The following is a 22,420-nucleotide window of genomic DNA, read 5'->3' on the forward strand; positions in this document are numbered from 1 at the left end:
TTCAGAACTTGGAGGGGCCCTTAAAATAATATCTGGAGTATTGGAAGAGGTAGAGTGCAAAGAATTCATGAGATAGTAAGATTTTGTCTTTGCTCAGGCTGGATTTTTAATTTCTGAAGAAATTAATACAAATATCTGGACATGACTGGAAAGGTGTTGAAATCTTTTTGAGATTTTGTGCAGATAGGATAAAAGCCGCTTGAGAAGAGCTGCTTGTTGGAGAGCAATGACTAGAGTGGTGGCGGGAGGGAGCTCACTAAGTCCAGCTTGTTTCATGAACTGTCTGTATCTTCATTTTGAAAGTTTAGAATTCCAAATTTAGTGGTTGCTGGGGACAGAGAGAATATGTGGGGAGAACAGAGGGATGTTATGTGCGTCTGCATGAAATACATGCCATTTTAACAAAAGCTTTTTTTTTTTTTTTTTTTTTAAACGTGCAGTCATGGCACTGGTTGCTTTATTTTCAAAGAAAAGTTAAAACTACAATTTTCTTCTATTATTATCGTTTTCCTTGAAGCATTAGGTTAGTCTTTACTATTAAAATCCAACTTTTAGCTCTGCCTTTGGGTTATGATGGGAAGCACTGTGAAATGGTCTTCGTGTTCTTATGAAACTGTGATCACTAATAAAACTTAAATTAGAATTGAAATATATAAGGAGACTTCTAACTTCTTCACCTCAGCCTTTTGTGTTTTAGAATTTTGCTTATCTTTATGGCTTTATGTATATGTATATGTTGATATAATTTCTCTGAAATTTGCTAGTACAATGAGGGCTGAGGGCGGTGACAGAAGATTATATTTATATTGAGGATAATAGGGAAATCGAGAGATACTGAACAAAAATTTATAATGAAGTTAAGTAATTTAAAAGGGTTTTCCTATAATTTTTATATGATGCCTTATATAGTTTGCATCCACAGGTATAAAGCATTAATCTATGTGCTTAAACATTTGCCTAAACATGTTTTCTAAACATAGCCTCTGTGTGAAAGCTGTTTATCATATTCAGAGTGCTGTACAAATTTGAGTTGATTTTTATTTTGTGGGATTCTAATTTTGAAACATTGTCAGATTATAAAACATTACAATCAGTTAAGCATTATAAAACTATAACTTAAAAAGTTGAATTTCATGAAATCACATTCTGTATTGCAATCCTTGTTTTATGTTTGATGTACAGTCATCCTTGGGATACCCCATAACTCCAAAATCTGGAGAGCTCAAGTGTCTTTTGTAAAATGGCATTGTATTTGCAAATAACCTGTGTACATCCCCGCTTATATTTTGTTCTGGAGGTGGACGGGGAGACAGTGTCTGGCTCTGTCACCCAGGCTGGAGTGCAGTAGTGCAGTCTTGGCGTACTGCAACCTCAGCTTCCTGGGCTCTGGTGATCCTCCCACCTCAGCCTCTCCGGTAGCTGGGACTACAAGTGCATGCTACCATGCTAGGCTAATTTTTGTATTTTGGGTAGAGACAGAGTTTCATCATGTTGCTCAGTCTGATCTTGAACTTCTGGGCTCAAGTGATCTGCCTGCCTCAGCCTCACTTACAGACGTGAGTCACCATGCCCAGCCTGTATTCTTTAGTATTGTATTTTTTTTAAATAGAGTTATTCCTCCAGTATTTTCTACCCATGGATATGGAGCCCACAGATATAGAGACCAACCATGTATTCCAGATTTTTATGCACTTATTTTAAGATTAGAATGACAGGCCGGGCGCGGTGGCTCAAGCCTGTAATCCCAGCACTTTGGGAGGCTAAGGCGGGTGGATCACAAGGTCAAGATATAGAGACCATCCTGGTCAACATGGTGAAACCCCGTCTCTACTAAATATACAAAAAATTAGCTGGGCATGGTGGCACGTGCCTGTAATCCCAGCTACTCAGGAGGCTGAGGCAGGAGAATTGCCTGAACCCGGGAGGCAGAGGTTGCGGTGAGCCGAGATCGCGCCATTGCACTCCAGCCTGGGCAACAAGAGCGAAATTCCGTCTCAAAAAAAAAAAAAAAAGATTAAAATGACATATACTTACATTTTAAATTTATTTCTTTTGTCATTTAAAATACTATTTTTTAATTGTTAAAAAACGCATATATTGGCCAGATATAGTGGCTCATGGTGTAATTCTAGTACTTTGGGAGGCCGAGGTGGGTGGGTCACTTGAGGTCATGAGTTTGAGACCAGCCTGGCCAACATGGCGAAACCCTGTCTCTACTAAACACACAAAAATTAGTCAGACCAGGTGGCATAATTCCAGCTATCTGCGTGACTGAGGCATGAGAATTGCTTGAACCCAGGAGGCAGAGGTTACAGTGAGCCAAGATTGTGCCACTGCACTTCAGCCTGAGGCAACAGAGTAAGACTGTCTTGAAAAATTAAAATACATGTATATATATATATATATATATTTTTTTACATATACAAATATATATATGACTAAATCTAGAAAATTGATAAGCTGTGTTATTAAAGTAAATGTACCTGAAGCCTTTCAGTGCTAGTTTTTTTTTTTTTTTTAAGTAAAAAGTTTGTAGTTGGAAGGGCTTGAAATATTTCAAGCAACCATTTTTAGAATTGATATTTAAATCTTTTCAATAGTAGAGATTATTTTATATGTGTGGGAGGTGTTTTTTCAAAGGCAGCAGAAATATCAAGCAGTATCTCAAAGTAGAGTTTTTAATACAACATTTGGAGGTAGAGGTGGAAAATACTGAGAAAGTTTTTTTCAATCGTCACCTGGTCCTCCTCCTAAGAAAGGCTATCCTATATTTAAGATGAGTAGAAGTGTCAATTTTATTCTTAAAGCACTGTGTAACTTACTGGACTGTGACTGTGTAAGTTCTGTTGTCTTCCCCTATTTTTTATTTAGTTATTAATGTTTGGAAACCTAAGCTTATTTTAATTTGGAAGGGCTCTGTCAAGTTACTTGTCCAAAGAAATTTTATTTCCTGAGAAGATATCTCTTACAGTGAAATCTTCAGTTTTTATAATTAAACATGTACTGTAAATGTTTTATATACCTGGGATACTATACCAGTGTTACTGTTTTAGTTTTGATTTGCTATGTTTATATTACTTGTTTCTTTTTAGTAACTATATGAGGCGGAATAATGTTGGTAATTAAGAATGTGGCCTCTGTCTCTGCCACATGCTGGCTGTAGGACCTTAGACATGCTACTTTATCTCTGTGCTTCCATTACCTCATTTGTCAAATGCGGACATGCCTGATTGACATCATATTTCTATAAAATGACGTACTTTCTTGAATATTCATGGCAGCTTTATTCACAATAGTTAAAACCTGGCAACAGGTCAGGTGTCCATCAGTATAAGAATGACTAAACATTGTGCCTGTTCAAGTAATGAAAAACTCCTTAGCACTTAAAAAAAGAAAAAAAAGTCATATACATTAACATGGATCAATCTCAAAATCATGCTGAGTCAAAAAAGCTAGACCCAAAAGAATATGTACCATATTCCGTTCATAGACTTTGCAGAAGACACTGCACCTATGGTGAAAAAAGATCAGATTAGATTAGTGGTTGCCTTTGGGGATGGGGAAATGGATGGCAAACATTGAGAAAGGACGTGGGTGATGATCTTAACAGGGTTGAAAAGTATAAACTTTATGCATCTGAGAAAACTCAGATGGTACCATTAAGATTTATGTTTCATGGCTATGTAAATTTTACCTAAAGTAAAAAAGAACAGCAAACTCTACTTAATGTGCATTCTTAAGTGTCTGGATTTGTGGTATCTGCAGCTTTTTTTTTTTTTTTTTTCCGCTGAGACAGGGTCCATCTCTTGTCACCCAGGCTGGAGTGAGTGCAGTGGTGCAGTCACTGCAACCTCCGCCTACTGGGGTCAAGCCTTGGGTTGGCCTCCTGAGTACTAGGAGCACAGGCGTACATCATCACACCCAGCTAATATTTTGTATTTTTGGTAGAGATGGTGTTTGGCCATGCTGCCCAGGCTGCTCAGGTACAACTTTATGTTTAATGTTCCAAAACGTGAGAGATGGAAAGAGAGATTAAGTAAATAGATGTTAGAGCAAAGAAAACAAATTTTAATTGAAGAATCTAGCTAATGAATATGTAGGGTGCTTACTCGTAACTCTATAGGATGTTTGAAATTTTTCGTAATACAGAACTCAGGAGAAGATGGAAAGCTTGTTCATTGAAGTATCTGAGAAGTTGGAATAAATACTTGGAAACTGTTAAGTTTTTCTTTTCTGAGGTGTTTCTCCTCAAAAGTTTGCTTGATCCTTTTATGTTTTATTTATTTAAAACTGGGATCTCTCTGTTATCCAGGCTGGAGTGCAGTGGTGCATCATAGCTCACTTTGGCCTGAAACTCCGAACTCAAATCATCCTCCTGCCTCAGTCTCCCATGTAGCTGGAACTGTAGGCACGTGCCACCATGACTGACTAATTTTTTAATTATTTTGTAGAGATAAATGGGGGTCTCACTTCGCTGCCCAGGCTAGGATTGCTTGATTCTTAAGAACATGTAGGGACTTAGCTCTACAAAGCTTTCCGCAAACTTTCATAATAGAATTAGTTGTTAAAATTGTGCTTGTTACATGAGCATCTGAGACCTTGGAATAAAACCAAGGTCTGATATCTGGATGTATATTTGAATTTACTGTGTTATTGATTAGAAAGACTCAGCACGACTTTATTTTTTTTTTAATTGTTTTGTGTGTATTATAAAATTATAAGAGTACCACAGCATTGTGTGGTGAGCTCTACTTAGAGCTGTGTACAGCTCAGGTATCTGGAATGTAGACATGCACTGTTCTGATTTGAAACTTAGAATGAAACCCTGATTCCGGGGATGCACATTTGGTGACTCTGTTTTTGAATGGTTCCTATCTGATCACTACAAAATAAAATCAAAAACATTTTCTACACAGCTAAGGTTTAAGGCGGTTAAGAACCCTGTTAAACTGTCTCCAGATTTAATTACTACTCAGTTATGCCTTAATTATAATGGAATGTGAGCACTTACTAGCTACTAAAGATTCAACGTTTTTGAAATAAATTTCTTACTATATTTCTTTTATATTTTCAATTTTTCAAGAATATCTCAAGTTTTCAAGAGAGACAGTTTTTTTTGCATCTGTAATGCAGCAACTTAAAAAATCATTTGCACCTACTTGCTTTTCAATCAGGATTGTCTACATTTTGTGAACATAATATAGGGAAGTGACTGGATTCCGAGGCAAATGAAATGCTGTTATTCTTAATCATTGATGAAGAATTTAAGTTTAATCAAAGCAGTCACAGTGTTTTCAGTGATGTGATAAATAAATGACATTTAAACATTTGTAATTGAATACTACAGTCTATTTTGTGTCTCAATTATATTTGTAGTGAAGATAAAGTTCACAGGCACACATGGTACTTGTAATTATGGAGACCTAAAGAAATTATTACAACGATTAGCTCTTCATTCCTGAGCTGTTTAAAAATCTAAACTTTTAGTCTACAATGAAAGGATTATTTTAAGTAGAAATAATTATGGATGCATAGTTACAAATTATTCCCCTAGAACTCTATATTAAATGAGTAGATCAGTAATCAAGAACTGGAGCCTCAGGTAAAGTTCCTTTTGTTGATACTGTTCTGCTAATTTATTAACTAATTTTGCTGAGTGTTGGGCATGTTTTAATCTTACCAAGGTGACAACTTAGGTTGTTATCCTTTTGATTTGTTTAAATAAATATACTGTTTAGGCAAGAAGATCATGAAAAATAAATTAGTAAAACAATGGGGTTTATTACGTTTGACATTGGTTGTCTAACTGCAGCAATAAATCTTGCAGATATGGCAGGAACAGTAAAACTGGTTTAAAGGGTTACCAGATTCTGTGATACGAACCCCTTTTTACCCAAAGTTGGTAGTTTTTTCTTAACTCTCACTGCTTCTCTTTTCTTTCTCCATAACAAAGATTTGAATAAATATATATATCATTAATGCAAAAAAGGTAGTATATTAATTGACATAAACATAATATCTGGATGATTGGAACAAAGTGCCAAATGTTAATTTAGATGTGTATATATGTAGGCAAGTGTATAATTTGTAAATTGTACACTAGATACTGAATTTTAACTTCAGTTTTCAAAAGTCAGCTTATTCTTAGATGAAGAAAATCTTTAATGTGTTTGTTTTACTGATACTGTAAAAGTTATTGCTAAGGAAATTTGATAAGGATTTCTGTCAGGTTTACTATCAAGTCATCCTGTTAGTTTAGGGATTAATATACTGTATGCCAACAAATGTATTTGCCGTCTTAGTGTATTTATGACTTTAATAACTGTTTTACTTCTTCTCCCCACATCTTTTTAAATTCAAGCCAGATATATAAGTAAGAACATTACATAGTTGATAGGGGGATAATCTGTTGTTAAGAAACTGTTCCATGCAAAGAACTTTGGGACTTTGCACGAGATACTAATGTACGTATACTTGTTCATCTGTGAATTGATGCAGGGACATCACTGTAGTTAGTTAATGGTCTATTACATCTTATTTCATCATATTGTAATATTTGACTTTAATTTGTTTGTTAGTAAACAATAACAAATTTGTTCAGGCAGAATTTATGAGACAATTTTTGCATGATATTTTTCAATACATAAGAATTTTAAGAATATCCTCAAGTTAGGTGGTCAAACAAATTTAGGAAATGCTGAGCCAATGTGTTTGGGATATTGCTGTCATTGTTATAATAACTTAATCTCTTTAGGGTATGTTGTTGATTTCACATAACAAGTAGTCTTACCGTTTTCAGACCTATTTTCTATCCTTAGTACTTTGTAAACAGCTTGATGTACAGCTTCATGTTTTTCACATTTGAGTAATGTGCAGACATTTCTTATGGACTTCCTTTAGTATTATATAAATGTAAATAAACGTACTTAAGTGCAAACTTATGCTAACCAAAAGACAAATTTATACTCAGTTATGTAACCCACAAAATTCCGATTACCATCAATTTCATAGGTGATGGGTACTGTTTTTACATAACTTGCAGGTTACTGTGAGGTCCATAATCCATTTAGTCTTACACAGTACTTGATATGAAGTAGCTAGCTTATGAAGACAATAGTTATTAAATACTTCTTTCTAAGATGCACCTTATAAAATTGGAAGAGGTTTTTCAGGTGTTACACAAATAATGTTGCATTTTAAAGTAGATTATCTTAGATTAGTGAAATTTATTGCATGTGTAAAAGGCTTTTTATATAGTTGTTATAATCAGTGCTACTTCTCTAAAATTTTCCCTGTGTTTGTTTGTTTTAATATTATTTAGAAACTGGCCATACCTGCAGTTATAACTTGTACTTTTTATTAACAAACTGAAAACCTGGGAGGTATAATTTTTCTCCAGTGTTATTTAGACTGTTATAATTTAATGTGACTAGGACTATTACAATCCACTTTTTGTGCTATGAAAATACCAGTTGGGTCACCAAATATGTTGTTTTCTGGGTGGTACACAAAGGCCTTTGGAAGCTCAGGGTGTTGGTGGGGAAATACATTGTAATTAGACAAAATTAATATTTAAGGACGAGTGGGTGATTAAAACTGCTGGATTAAAACCTACCAAAAGGCATCTAAAAAACTGACCTGGTTTGCTAGACATATTAAAAAACTAGTAATAAAGTTAAAAGGTAGCTAGAAGGGGCAGTTGACATAAATGCATGTGGAAGGAAATTGGTACCAAAGGTTCATGTGAGACAGAAAGGACATTGTGTCAGAAGAGAATGATCAGGGCTCAGGCTGCCATATTATTGTTTGTCTTTTATAGTTATGCTAAAACTGTGTTTTAAATTATGCAGTACAGAACTAATGTGCCTCTGATATTTAGTTATATAAGGTTAGAACCGTATCTTTTTATAGAAACATCGAGATGACATAAACTTGCATTTAATTCTGTGGTGATATTTTCTTTTATTTTTAAAATTTTGGTGTAAGGCAATACATTCACATAGTTCAAAAATATGTATGTTTATGTGTGTATACACATACAAGCATGCATACACACAAATACACATTGGAATGTCTTCCTTCCCACTCTGTCTGCATCTCAGGTAACTACTGTTCATGTTGTTTGTGTGTCTTTATGCATATATTTGCAAGTACTTACAGATCTTTTTACCTGTCCTTTTTTTTATAGAAGTAGTAGCATATTTTAGAGACCTTTCCATATCAATTCTTAGGGTATCTTCATCTTATCCTAAATTGCCCTGTGAATTTTTTGTTGGGACTTTTTCTGTTTTGGGTTTTACTTTTCTTTGTGTTCTGTGTTTTTCCTTTATTCAGGTAAAATTTTCATACGGCGAAGTGCACAAATCATATATTAAGTTTAGTTTTGACAAATGCATTTACCTGTTTCAAGATAAAGAACATTTTAGTCATCCAGAAAGTTCTTTCATACCCTTTCCTAGTGGTTCTTCTGGAAACAACCACTGTTTGAAATTTTTCACTTTGAAGTTGTTCTGCCACTTCTAGAACTTCATGTAAGTGGAATCATGCAGTGTAGATACTTTAATGTTCCACTTCTCTTGATCAGAATATTCCCAAGATTCATCCATGGGTCAGTAATTCTTTTTCAAGATTGTTTTGCTATTCAAGATTCTTTATTTCCATATGCATTTTAGATCAGCTTGTCAGTTGCTACAAAAATATTTTTGCTGAAATGGTGACTGTAATAGCTATCAAACAAATAAGCAACAGTCATTAGGGAATTAGGTCAGATGGACATCTTAATATTGACCCATATGCTCTATCTCTATATACTTAGCTTTTAAAAAATATCTTTGAGCAAAGTTGAGTTTGGGCAGAGTTCACAGTCACATTTTGATGTTTTTCCCTTGTGCCTCTTTCTTTACAGGATACCTTCCTTCTTTTTTCAAACTCTGGCAGTCCCAAATGAGTCCTCTGATTCTAGGTCAGTAAAACTGCAGTTTTCTAAAAACCACACAAAAAAACCCTGCAGTGTTCTGTTTGAATTCTAGTTGCCCTGCCTAGCAGTGACGGGGGAATGCCCTTGGGGACACAGCCACAGAAATGCAGCTCTTTTTCAGTGCAGTTTGCAGCTTTGACAGGTGGTCCTCCCTTCAACTTTAGTCTGTTTTTGATCTGTCTCCACTGTTTTCAGATAGTTGATTGTTATATTTTGTTCAGTTTATCATTGTTATTTGAAGGAAAGTTAGCCTGACCGAGGCTGCTCTGCCATTACTGGTAGTAGAACCTCCCTTCTGTTTTGTGTGTTTTGCTAATTGCATACTGTTTTAATTATTGAGAATTTATAATGTGGTTCAGAATCTGGTAGGGCACGTTTTACTATTTTTTGTTAGAATTTTTCTGGTCATACTTATTTATTTTGGCATATTACAGTATTTGGACGAATACCTGGATTTTTAAAAACTTTATTGAAATTGTACGAAATGTATAAATTTGGTGGAAGAATTATCTCTATGATGGTATCTTCCTGTCTAGGGTCATAGGTTTTTCTCTTTGCTCAGTGTACTTTTGTGTTCTTTAGTTATGTTTAAAATGTTTCTTTGTCTAGTTTGACGCAGTTATAATTACATTTATCTAGATGCTGCTTATACAACTCTCATTATCTAGGGAGAATTGGTTCTGGGATTTCCCACTGATAGCAGAATTAGTGGATGCTCCGGTCTGTGATATAAAATGGCATTGTAAATCTGGGCATGTTGACTCACTTTTGTAATCCCAGCGCTTTGGGAGGCTGAGGAGGAAGGATCACTTGAGTCCAGGACTTCAAGACCGTATCTGGCAACACAGTGAGACTTTGACTTTACAAAAAGTGTTGAAATTACCCAAGGGTAGTGACACATGCCTGTAGTCCCAGCTACTCAGGAGGCTGAGGCAGGAGAACTACTTGAGACTGGGAGGTCAAGGCTGCAGTGAGCCTTATTTTAAAAATAAAATGGCATTGTATTTGCATATAACCTATGCACATTTTCTCATACTTTAAGTTGGCTGTTCCTGACCTTTTTGGCACCAGGAGCCAGTTTTGTGAAAGACAATTTTAACATGGACCGTGGCAGTGCAGTGATGGTTTTGGGATGAAACTGTTCCACTTCAGATCATCAGGCCTTAGATTCTCTTAAGGAGTGCCCAACCTAAATCCCTCACATGCACAGTTCACAATAGGGTTTTCGCTCCTATGAGAATTTAATGCCGCTGCTGATCTTACAGAGGGTAGGGCTCAGGCGATAATGATCTCTCCCCTGCTGCTCACCTCCTGCTGTATGTCCTGGTACCTGACAGGCCATGGACCAGTATCAGTCTGTGGCCTGTGGCCTTGGAGACTCCGGCTTTAAATCATATCTGTATGATGCATAATATATAATACAATGTAAATGCTGTGTAAATAGTTGTTATATTCCATATTGTTTTTAAATTTTGTATTTTTCAGTTGCATTATCTTTTAGTTTTTAAAATTTATTTTTACTTTTTTTGATCCACAGTTGGTTGAATACAAGGATGTGGAACCCTTGGATACAGAGGACTGTTTTGTTATAAATTGGATTATTTTTAAAAATATTTTTTCATTATGTAAACAGGCAATGGTTTTACTAGCTAGGAACAAATTTAATATTTTTAAATAAACGTTTCAATTTTGTTAGGTATGATAATGGTGGAACTGAGGCTTAAATATACCCTATGACAGTAGTTGGAAAGTGGCAGAGTTAGAGTTGGGGTCTAGGTCGGTCTGCCTCTAGATTGATTGCAAATTCTTCACAGTTACTGTTTATTCTTTTGTGATTCCTTTCAAGGATTAAATAAAGTACAACTTAAACTTCAGACTCTAGATTCTGGTTCTCATATCAGTCTCAGAATAACTTGAGTGAAATGATCTGATAGCAGAGCAAATAGCCTCTTGTGCCACACTTTTGTTAATTATTTTCTAAGAAGAGTCTGCTGTATACCATTTCTTTAATAAACTCAGACTCACAAGTCTGTAGAATTTAGGTGATTCTGTTGTGATTTAAACTACATCCTGCTATATGTTTCCAATAGTTATTTGACAAATCTTTTAAATCATTAATGTCATGGTTTTTAAATCAGTTTATCTTTGGAAAAAAGGCAAAGGTCTAAGTTAGCTGTAATTTACCTGGCGTTTTCTGACTTTTATTGTCTGGTAAATATTGCAGCCTGAAAAAGCAAGAGAATCTATAAAACACTTCAGTGAGGTGCTGGAAAATTTCCAAACATGTTTTGTTTTGAACTGTCCAGTCACTGTAGCCCCTAAAGCCGGGCATGTCTTGTTCCTGCAGCCTGATGGCTGTGCGACAGCTCCTGTAGCACTGAAACTGAGGATGCCCCACGATTCTGTTGCCTAGCCACAGGAAGCCAGCACTTCTCACCATTGCCCTTTGAAATGTTGATCCAGTTGAGCTCACTAACGTGTACATTTGAAATTTTATCAGCTGCTTGATTTATTTTCAAAAGATGTTTTGAAATACTCCTTTCTCTGCATTGAGGTTTTGATGATTTTGTAATATGTGAGAAATGAACTTTTCAGAAATTATCTTTTGACTAGCCTAAAAAGTACAACTTAGTACCTGAGACATTGGCTATCAAAAGTTCCATTCCAAAACTTTGTTTTAAGCTCTTTCCCTTCTCTCACTGACCCAGAAGTTACTTTGACATGAAGTAGAGGTAGAGAAAAAGGGAGAATTATCTCTGGGCTGCCCATATTCTGGAAAGAAATGTGAGAGAAAAATTTTAAGGTGCTATGCTAAATTAGAATGATTTCAAAATCGATTTCTTTGTCTGTTCTAGTGATAAGAGAACAAAGTAATTTTCAGTAAAACTTAGAAGTATCATGACCAAATAACCTAAAAATCTTAACTGTGAATGTATGTCTATTTTTATAGATTTTTTTTCTATATTAAAAATCAGTTGACATCTGTTTTTAGATATTTTTTTTAAAAACTGGATTATAAAATGAAGCACTGTTAGTAAAGCTCGTGGCACAGGATTTAGATCTTTTGAATAGAGGAAATCGGAAAGGGCATTATAGGTGTGATTCATTGAGCTAGAGGGCATTGGTGTTCACATTTTAAAAACATAATCATGACTTATCTGGAGTCACATGTTCCATTTTATTGGCTTCCTTCATATAGAAAATATAGTAACCAGCACTAAATACCTGTGAAAAAGTGAAGCAATTGTATATTTTCTGGGTGAAGGAAGTATTCTGTACATTCTCCATGTTTTACATCATGGTATTTTGAATAACCATGCTTCCATGTTCACATCAATTTTTTGTTTTTCAATTTATGCACAGCACTTGCTCTGAAATTTGGGGACTGAGTACACCAAATACGATAGATCAGTGGGATACAACAGGCCTTTACAGCTTCTCTGAACAAACCAGGTGAATATTCTGCCCTCTGTCGAATCCTAGAGATCTTGTGGGAGGGGGGGTATATTTTGGAAGACCTATATGGGGTTGATTAGTATAATTTTGCCTAGGATGTTTCCTTAATGTAAAATAAGGCATAGCATTTAAAATATCTGCTTGCCAGTATAAAAAATATATGAAATGTTTCAGCTGATGTTTTAATCAATGCAATTCTAGTTTGAATCTTCTTTATTGTATCCCCTAAAGAATAAGAAGTTTGATAACTATTTATTTGAGCTTGAGATCAGATTATAATCTGTTGTTGGGCTAATTTTTAAGTAGATACATGATCAGTTCTGCTAAATTTGTTATCAAAATCTCATCTTTATACTAATACATATTTAATGAACCCCTTATATTACAATTAACAGTAGGTTAACTCGTTTTTATGTTACTTTTAAAAATCATTTCATTCTCTTTTTTGCGTATATGGTATTTGTTCATTTCATCTCATCATATTCATTACCATCCACATTTATTTGTGAACTATATAAGTATACCTCAGTTCTCAAAACAGTCAAACTGGGTAATGAGTTGCAGTAGTCTGAGGAAGTTACTATCACACCATTGTTGCTATTTCTCATTCTTCACACTAGTTCCTTTTTTGACTGTTCAGTCACTTCCAGAATTAATACCCTTAGAAGCATCTCTAAAATGAGTTTGATTGACTAAACATAGAAGTTGACAAAGTTTTTCCAGTATAAGTGCATAACACTTTTTTAAAAATCAATTTTTCACAAGTAGTTAGCCTTTCATTGGCATTTGAGTCATTTGTGTGACATATTTATAAGAAACATTTGCTAGTGCTGCTGCATACTTTTATCAGATCCATTAAATAGTACATTTTTCTTCTTGATTCTCACTAAAACTAACTAAATGGCTGTCATTCTTTTCTTTATGCTCTTAATGTACGAATTTAGTCCATTTGACTATATTTTTTTCCTAAAGTTCCCTCCTTTCTTTTTCCCTTGCTTCCCCATAGGTCTCTTGATGGTCGTCTCCAGGTATCCCATCGAAAAGGATTGCCACATGTTATATATTGCCGATTATGGCGCTGGCCTGATCTTCACAGTCATCATGAACTCAAAGCAATTGAAAACTGCGAATATGCTTTTAATCTTAAAAAGGATGAAGTATGTGTAAACCCTTACCACTATCAGAGAGTTGAGACACCAGGTAGGAACATTGCAAGTTTTTTTCCTGGTTTTGTATTAAATGCCTGAACTTAAGTATATTTAGGTACTGTTGTGACCCAGGAAAATTTTGGTGTAAAATTCTAATAAGTTACCTTAAATTGTGCATGTTATTTGGTGGTAAAGTGTTTTTTATTTTTTTTTAATTTTTAATGGGGAAGCATATCTTAGAGGGAAAGATATGTCTGTTTCTTGGAATAGTATATGATTTGGCATGAAAATACGTATCCAGGAAATACTGTAGATGGGCAGTCTGCTTAGAGCTACACTGATGTGCTTTTACATGTCTGCTGCAGTAACTGATTTTCAAGCGTTTTGCACTTGGAGTGCTTTTAGAAGTACTTTAATGACATCGTTTGTATATAACCTGTTTAGTAAAGCTTGTGACAGGACTTTTCATTTAGTTAGCTGTCTACCTGAAACTATTAAAAAATATAGCAGTAGCTGTGAGAATTTCCTATATCTGATTTTACAGATAAAGATAATGTTAACTTTTCCAGTGGGAATTTATGAACTTTTATGGTAATAAAATACCAGGATCACATTGTTCCCAAAAGTTTGAGATAAATTAGAATTTGGAAATTTAAATAGTAGACTATGTAAGTTAAAGGCGTAGTCAGATTTGTCATTTTTTTCAATAACTGACACCTAGTTAAATAGTCAAATAGGTGGACCCTAACTTTAAAAATTAAGCTACAACTGCTTTGTCGTTGTCTTGTTGCAAACTGAAAAGGTCCCCCCACTCTCCTTTGCTCTTTGCCGTTAACTTGGATTTCTTGAACTTTTTCAGTTTTGCCTCCAGTATTAGTGCCCCGACACACTGAGATCCTAACAGAACTTCCGCCTCTGGATGACTATACTCACTCCATTCCAGAAAACACTAACTTCCCAGCAGGAATTGAGCCACAGAGTAATTATATTCCAGGTATTTTTGCCTTCTGAATCTCCTAAAACTTGGATAGATACAAATTTTGTTTGTAAGCATTCAAGTATTAGTAAATTGTGGTTTCACTTTTTAAAAAAATGCTTCTTAGTTTTTAAGAGAAAAATCTGGTTTGTTGGGTGAGTATCTTGTGAAATGTATAAGCCTAGTACATTAAACAGTTTTGTTTGGAGAAGAGTTTTACTTTATATTTCATTTTCTTTTGCAGTGACTTTAATCAAAGTACTGTGAGAAGCAGAAAAGAAAAGATCTTAGTAAGTTTGTCTTAGTTGTTGAAGCTAAGCGAGATGCAGAATGTAAGCAAAACAAATGGTGTAGGAAAAAAGTACCTCCGAAGCACATATAACTGAAAATCCACCCATTGATCATTTGTTCTTAGCTAACTTGGTAATATTTAACAGAAATGTAATGTTTTTATAAGAAATATAATACTTAGTTTTATAGACATAGCAATGCTTCCATGTTATACTGAACATCAGAAAACCTCTGTTTTAATTATGTTTTGTCTGTGTCTCAGTAATTCCTGATGAAAAATGACTTCAGCTACATGGTTCTCAAATTTTGTTCTAATATATTATGTGATCCAGTAATACTCCACCATGTGATATCTGGCTTTTTCATTTTTTTTTTTTTTTTTAGGAGAACAACTAATATTTTGTTAACTTTTCTTGTATGTTTCCCTTTTTGTTTGATTTTCCTCCTTAGCAGAAACAGCATGATGTTAGCTTGAGGATTAAGCTATAGTGTCTTGATTTCTTTCTTCCTTTTGTAATGTTCCTCTATTCCACACTTAAAACTAAGAGCATTTACAAAAATTTTAAAATACAGTTTTACTACTTAAATAATTATTTCTTGTATCCATCATGGAAATAATGCTTATTCATTGAAGATAGTTTTTAATCTATAAGAAAAGGAAGATAACTAAGAAAAGAAGTAGTATTTTTTTTTAATAGCTGGTTTTACAGATGGGAAGTGGTTTTTGATTGTTTTAATGTATATTTCTGTGATTACTGTTTTATTCCAGAAGAGGATTTAAGGCTACTTTTTGGGTTTTTAAGAAATACAAACTTACTAAAGTTAAGAGAGGGAGGGGGTGAGGTATAGTATGATATACTAGGATGAGGGAAAACATGAGACTGTGAAACAGGGCAATTGCTAGGTAGAAAAATTTGGTTTTACTTTTGTAAATTTGGCTGCGAGTGGAGTTTTGTGAATGTTGGTGTCGGGAAGGGGAGGCATTTTAAGTCATTTTAGTATGGGAATTACTGTTATTCAGCCAGCAGTACTAAGAAACTTAGATATAAGCATGCAGTATTATAACACGCATACCCAGTAATTATTTGGAAGGATATTCACCAGAATGTTTAGTGGCTTTCACTGGTGAAAATGTTTGGGCTCATTTTTTCTTTCTTTTTTATTCCTTTAATTATTTAGATTGGAATATTTTATAAAGTAGAAAATAGAAGTAAATTATACCCATTTGCTTTTCTAGATAGTGGGGCTTTATCCAGTTCCAAGCAACAGCAAAACCACTTAAAGGAAATTTTAACATTTTCTCAAAAATGCTAATAGCTTTATTATTTATTATCATGATAATGGAAAAAATAGGATACACATTTTTAAGGTTCAGCATTTCTTTCTGATTAGATCTTTGAGATACTGGTTAAACTCACAAAGCTTAGCTCTGTTTAATTTTATTAGCTTTAACTTTTAAAATACGCATAATATGTACGCTTATGTTCTTTATTGTTTGAGTATAGTTTATTAGAATTTTTGTTTTTAAAATTTGGGGGTACTGACACTTAAATGTCGCCCCCTCCCCCTTTTTTTTTCTTTGAGATGAAGTTTCATTCTTGTTGCCCAGGCTGGAGTGCAATGGCACGATCTTGGCTCACCACAACCTCTGCTTCCTGGGTTCAAGTGATTCTCCTGCCTCAGCATACTGAGCAAGCTGGGATTACAGGCATGTGCCACCATGCCTGGCTAATTTTGTATTTTTAGTAGAGATGGGGTTTCTCCATGTTGGTCAGGCTGGTCTCAAACTTCCTACCTCAGGTGGTCTGCCCACCTTCACCTCTCAAAGTGCTGGGATTACAGGCATGAACCACCACGCCCAGCCTCTTTCTTTTGCTAATTTTAAAATTCTGTTTGAATACGTGTCGGTGTTATCTTGAATTGCTCAAAAATGTTCAGCAATGTAAATGTTAAACTGATAAAAATCTTTTGAACTTGTTTTTCCTCCTGAGAATTACAGTTGATGAAATTGTATACATGATTTTATTTTATATGCAGTTTATTCAGCTATTCAGGAGCCTTTCTGAACGTAAATGTTTTATTCGGACAGCATATTGGAAGTAACATGTTAGTATCCTAATGTTTATTTTCAGGGAGCATTTTACCTCTTTATACAGTAGTATATATTTGAATTGAATTCTCTGCTTCAAACACTTAGACTTTACCAGTTAGGAAGCCTTGGAGAAACATACTTTTTAGGTAGAATTCAGGCTGGACCAATCCTGAACCATACTACCCTATTTTAGCCTATATAACTTAGTGTAAGTTGTAAGCCTATAATATTTAATACTTTTATAATCCAAAATCTTGTGTGTGTGTTTGTGTGTGTGCTTTTAATTTTCTAAGTCATGAAATAATGATGCTCATTAGATTGAACAACAACGAAAGACATTGTAGTTACTAATGGTTTTGCAGCCTACTGATTCAGATCTGAGGCATTTTTGAAGTTAGGTTTTTGGCTCTTGCCCCAGAATAATGTACCTATAGGAATGAGCAAGATATGTAGATAATGTCTAAGAAAATATGTCTGGAGAGCAGGAGTTTATTAAAAGTAGATGTTAAGGATTCACCTGCAAAATTTAGACAAGATCCTGAATCATACACTTTCAGTATGCCATATTACTTTTATAATAATATATAATATTATTTATTATTTGGAGTGATTCATTGGTTACCTTTTGTAGCTGGGAGAAAAGGTAGTGAGATTATGTTGCAGCTATGCTTGATTTGTTTTAAACTTTTGTAGAAACGCCACCTCCTGGATATATCAGTGAAGATGGAGAAACAAGTGACCAACAGTTGAATCAAAGTATGGACACAGGTAAAAAAAAAAAAAAAAAAAAAAAAAAAGTCTTTGAAAATTCCTCAGTGATTAGATATACATTTCTTGTATTGTTTTTTGAAACTCACAAAAGATGATCTATCTTGATTTAACATATCTGAACCATCAAAGGGGTCCATGTTGTCATTGAAAAATTACCATATACTCTGCAGAGTAATTGTTATATTTTTTATTAGAGTAAATGGAAAATTTGAAAACATGCACATGCTTCTATTTTTAAGTATTTGCTTCTGTTGAAAGTTTTAGTTAACCCTGTGACTAAATACCTCTCTGTGATAAAAGACCATAATTAGTCAAATAACTGATTTTCAGAGGAATTTGGGGTTGAAGGATAGGGATCAGCTGTTCACTGCTTGAACCTAATAGTGAGTTTTTAATTATAGTAGATTAATTTCTTATGTTTAACTATAAATTCCAAACAATGATAGAGAAAGCTTTAAATCGCATTTCATGTAATACAATGTATAACTCAGCACAACTAATAAATTACCAGTGAAATCACTTTGATGTTGTTTTAATTGTCCAGTTTGATTCATTTGATCCTGTCTGTATCTTAACTATTGGACACCTTAACATCACAGCCAAATATCACAGATAATATATGCTATCAGTCTTAATATCACAGACAAATTATGCTATCAGTCTTTCTCCACATCTTAATACTAACGTATTTTGTGGTTATGACAAATTATTTTAAAACGGGTTACCATTGGTGGGGGAGGGAGGGGTTACAATAATTCTGTTGTTTAAATCCTTCCATTTTTTAGACTCCCAGGTAAAGAAGTTTCTGCTGTAGCTAATCATACATTTGGCTGTTTAGGAGTACCAGATAACTAAGAAAGGTAGATAATCTAATGAACGTTGGAAATAACATGTTATACATCTTAATGCAAATATCTTAATGCAAATGATATTTGACTTTCCACATGTCTTTCTAACATTAGATATCAACTCTCTTCTTGAAGCAATAATATTCTTTTTTGCCTGTGATGGACAGCTGTTACTGTGACATTAAAAAGTGAATGACATGAAAAGATACTGAACATCATAAACCACAGTGAGATACTACCTCACACCCACTAAATGGCTATAATCAAAAAAGGACAATTACAAATGTTGGTGAGGATGTGGAGAAATTGGAGTCCTCATATATTGCTGGTAGGAATGTTAAATGGTTCAGCACTTTGGAAAAGTTTGCTGTTCCTCAGAAAGTTAAATATAGAGTTAACATATGTGGCCAGCTATGTACCCAAGCAAGTTGAAAACATGTCTACTCAAAAACTTGTACATGACCATTTATGCAAGCGTTATTCTTAATATTCAAAACAACTCATGTTCATCAAATGATGAATGGATAAATAAGATGAGGTATGTTTCTGCAAGAGTTATTCAACTATATAAAGGAATGACAGTACAACATGAAGTTTGAAGTTGGCAACATGGATGGACCTGGAAAGCAGGATGTTAAGTGAAAGAAGCCAGATAAAAAAGGCTGTAGGTATTCTAATTAGTGCACAGACACCTATTCAGCAATGTAACTGAAACACAGGGAGCAATAATACAAGTATTGGTTGTGATAAATGAATCAAAGTAAAAAAGTAGAGAATAACCTGAGTCAGCCAGCTAAGATGATTGCAGTGTTAGGGCTAACTTTGAACCCAACCTAATATTTCTGTTTCAGTGGAGTAGTGTTACTGGCTTTCTGAATGACACGTTTAAAATTACTGTATGGCAATATCTGATTCATCAGATGCCAGCAGTTGGTTTGGCTGCCAGCCTCTTACCCAGTATCAGTTTCTGTCTCTGGGGGCCATGGCAAGAAACACAATTCTGACTGATGCAGGGCTCCAATTTAGAATACAGTTGGCCACCTCTCTGTGGATTCCAGAGGGAATCCTGCTGGGAAAAAAATGAATTGAAATTTTTTAAAAGGGCAACCAGAGGATAAATTAGGCATGATGAGTAACTATATGAACAAGCACTTGTTACTTTTTTTTTTTTTTTTTTAATTTAGATTTCTCTGGTCAAGACTTTATTCTTTCTTTATAGTCTTGTGGACATTAGAGCTCAGGCTGGACATCGTAAGAAATTGAAAAGTTTGATTAACCTTTGTAGTATTGGATAATCAGTCTCTTTTCAAGTCATGATTTTTATGAACATATTTGTGTAAATAGGTATATAGAGAAATAGAATATAATCATAAGATGTGGATTTCATAACTCTCAGTTCAGTTTTGTATCTTCTACACACACTATGCTTGGTCCAAGATACACTAACAAAGAGACTTAAAGGGTTTTTTAATCTGCCTGTGTCCCAGAACATTCAATAAGGTCCTAAGATACAATACCTCAGGATGTGGCCTTATTTAGAAGTAGCATCTTTGTAAATGTAATTAAGATGAAGTCATACTGAACGATGGACACCTAATTCTGTGTGGCTGGTGTCTTTATAAGATAGGGAAGAATGCGCCATATGAAGATGGAGGCAGATAACTGGAGTTAGCAGCTGCAAGCTGAGCAGTTCCTAATGGGAAACCCAAAAGCTTATGAGAAAGGCATAGAACAGATTCTTCCCTTTAGCCTTTGAGAGAGCATGGCTTTGCTGACACCTTGATTTGGGACTTATGTCCTCCAGAGCTCTGAGAAAATAAGTTTTTGTTGTTTTAAGCCACCCAGTTTGTGGTATTTTGTTAGAGCAAGCCCTAGAAAGCTAATACGGTGAGTATTAAGATTTTGAGACTATCCTACTCATATGCGTATTTAGTTATTTCTAAGTTATATACACTTTAAAATATAAACAAAAATTAGAAATTGAAGGATGAGATTAAATAGAAAACATGTTTTAATTTTTTTCTTTTTGTAAACTAGTAGTTTTGTGTGCTCCTAGATATTGTTCACATACTCCACTTACAAGACTACTTCTCTTAAGCAAATACATAAAATCAAGATAGCATTGTCAGATTCTCAGCTAGACTACCTGAGTTTAAAATGTTTCTCTTCCATATACTAGCTAGGTAACCTAGTTTTAAAATCTGTAAAATAGGGATAATAATGGCACTTAACTCACAGAGTATTAACAGGCCTAATATTTATAAAGCATCTACGTGTTCCTAACCTGTAATAAGCACTGTATGAATGTAGCTAAAGAAAATGTTAAAAGAGGAGTTAACTGTTCAGAAAAAGGAAGATAGTAAGATTGCACAACGATTTGAAGGAAAATGATTAATTGAGATCCAGACATAGAAGCACTTGACCTTTGTGGTTTAGGATCATCTCTATAAAGTAGAAAAGTAAGGTTTTTGTCAAAAAGGAAGGATTAGACTTGACAATTTCGTGTTAGTTTTAACTATGCCTTATTTCTGCCATGCTGTTACAGTTTTTGATGTAGATGTATAGCATGTCTTTCATTAGGTAAATTTTTTAGTATTTTGTACTTTTAGTGCTGTTATACATGTTTTTGCTTTTACATTTTATTTTCCAACTGTTCGTTCCTAGGATATAGAAAATATTTGATTTTTGTATGTTAATCTTTTCTTTCACATCCTTGCTAAATTGACTTTTTGGTTCTAGACTTTTGTAGGTTCTTGAGATTTTCTGCATATACAAGCATGTCATCTGTTGATAAGGACAATTTTTTTCCCCTAGTCTTTATGCTTTTTCCTTTTTCTGTCCTAAGACCTACAATAAAGTGTTGAAGTTATAATTGTAAAATACATTTTACAATTCCCCCTTTAAGTATGATGTTGTGGATATTTTGGAGATTTTATCTGATTGAGGAAGTTGCTTTTCCTTTTTGTTCCTAATGTTCTAATTGTATTTTATGAATGGCTCTTGAATTTTTTTGTGCATTTGTAAGAGGATCATATAGATTCGTGGTTGGATTTGATTGAATTGTTTTATTTTTGAGAATTTTTCCATCTGTGTTTATGAGAGATTGGTCTATAGGATTTTTTTCTTTCTAATGTGTTGATTAGTTTTAATATCAATAAAATGTGCTGGAGAGGGCTTTCTCCTGTTTTCTGAAAGGGTTTCTTTGAGGTCGGCCTTATTTCTTTCTTAAATTTTTGATAGGACTGAGCATGGTGGTTCTCACCTATAATCCCAGCACTTTAGGAGGCCAAGGCTGGAGAATTACTTGAGCGCAGGAGATCAAGACCAGCCTAGGTAACAAAGCAAGACCTCGTCTCTACAAATATATATATATATATATATAGATATATAAAATTAGCCAGAGTAGTGGTCCCAGCTACTTAAGAGGCTAAGGCAGGAGGGTCACTTTAGCCCAGGAGGTTGAGGTTGCAGTAAGCCATGTTTGCACTGCTGTACTCCAGTCTGGGCAAAACCTGAGACCCTGTATCCAAAAAAGAAGTTCGATAGATTTTACCAGGGAAACCATCTCTTGTAGGAAAGGGATTTTTAAATTGAGGATTATTTACATTTTTAATTTTGTATATGTGTTTGATAAACTTGTATTTTGTTAGAAATGTGTTCATTTCATCTAAGTTGTAGAACTGATTGAGACAGGGCCTCACTTGTGTTGCTCAGGCTGGAGAACAATGGCATAGTTGGCTCCCTGCAGCCTCAACTTCCCAGGCTCAGGCAATCCTCCCCATTTTAGCCTCCTGAGGAGCTGGGACCACAGGTACATGCCACTGTGCCTAGCTAATTTCTTTGTTTTATATGGAGATGGGT

General features: G+C 34.5%; 1 protein-coding gene across 7 annotated transcripts in view; it reads left to right on the forward strand.

Annotated features, from left to right (window-relative positions):
- SMAD2 (SMAD family member 2) overlaps positions 1-22,420 on the forward strand; it is an 84,637-nt gene that overhangs the window by 44,664 nt on the left and 17,553 nt on the right. For 5 of the 7 annotated variants that reach the window (XM_039463704.2, XM_039463706.2, XM_039463703.2 and 2 more), the window contains 5 exons: positions 8,906-8,962; positions 12,341-12,430; positions 13,440-13,633; positions 14,441-14,575; positions 17,634-17,708. In XM_039463704.2, the coding sequence (XP_039319638.1) occupies positions 8,906-8,962; positions 12,341-12,430; positions 13,440-13,633; positions 14,441-14,575; positions 17,634-17,708 (551 nt within the window). The remainder of the gene's footprint in view (positions 1-8,905; positions 8,963-12,340; positions 12,431-13,439; positions 13,634-14,440; positions 14,576-17,633; positions 17,709-22,420) is intronic. The other 2 variants (XM_039463707.2, XM_039463709.2) reach the window with 2 other exon arrangements.

Source organism: Saimiri boliviensis, chromosome 13, assembly GCF_048565385.1.
Source record: "Saimiri boliviensis isolate mSaiBol1 chromosome 13, mSaiBol1.pri, whole genome shotgun sequence".
NCBI classification, from domain to species: domain Eukaryota; kingdom Metazoa; phylum Chordata; class Mammalia; order Primates; family Cebidae; genus Saimiri; species Saimiri boliviensis.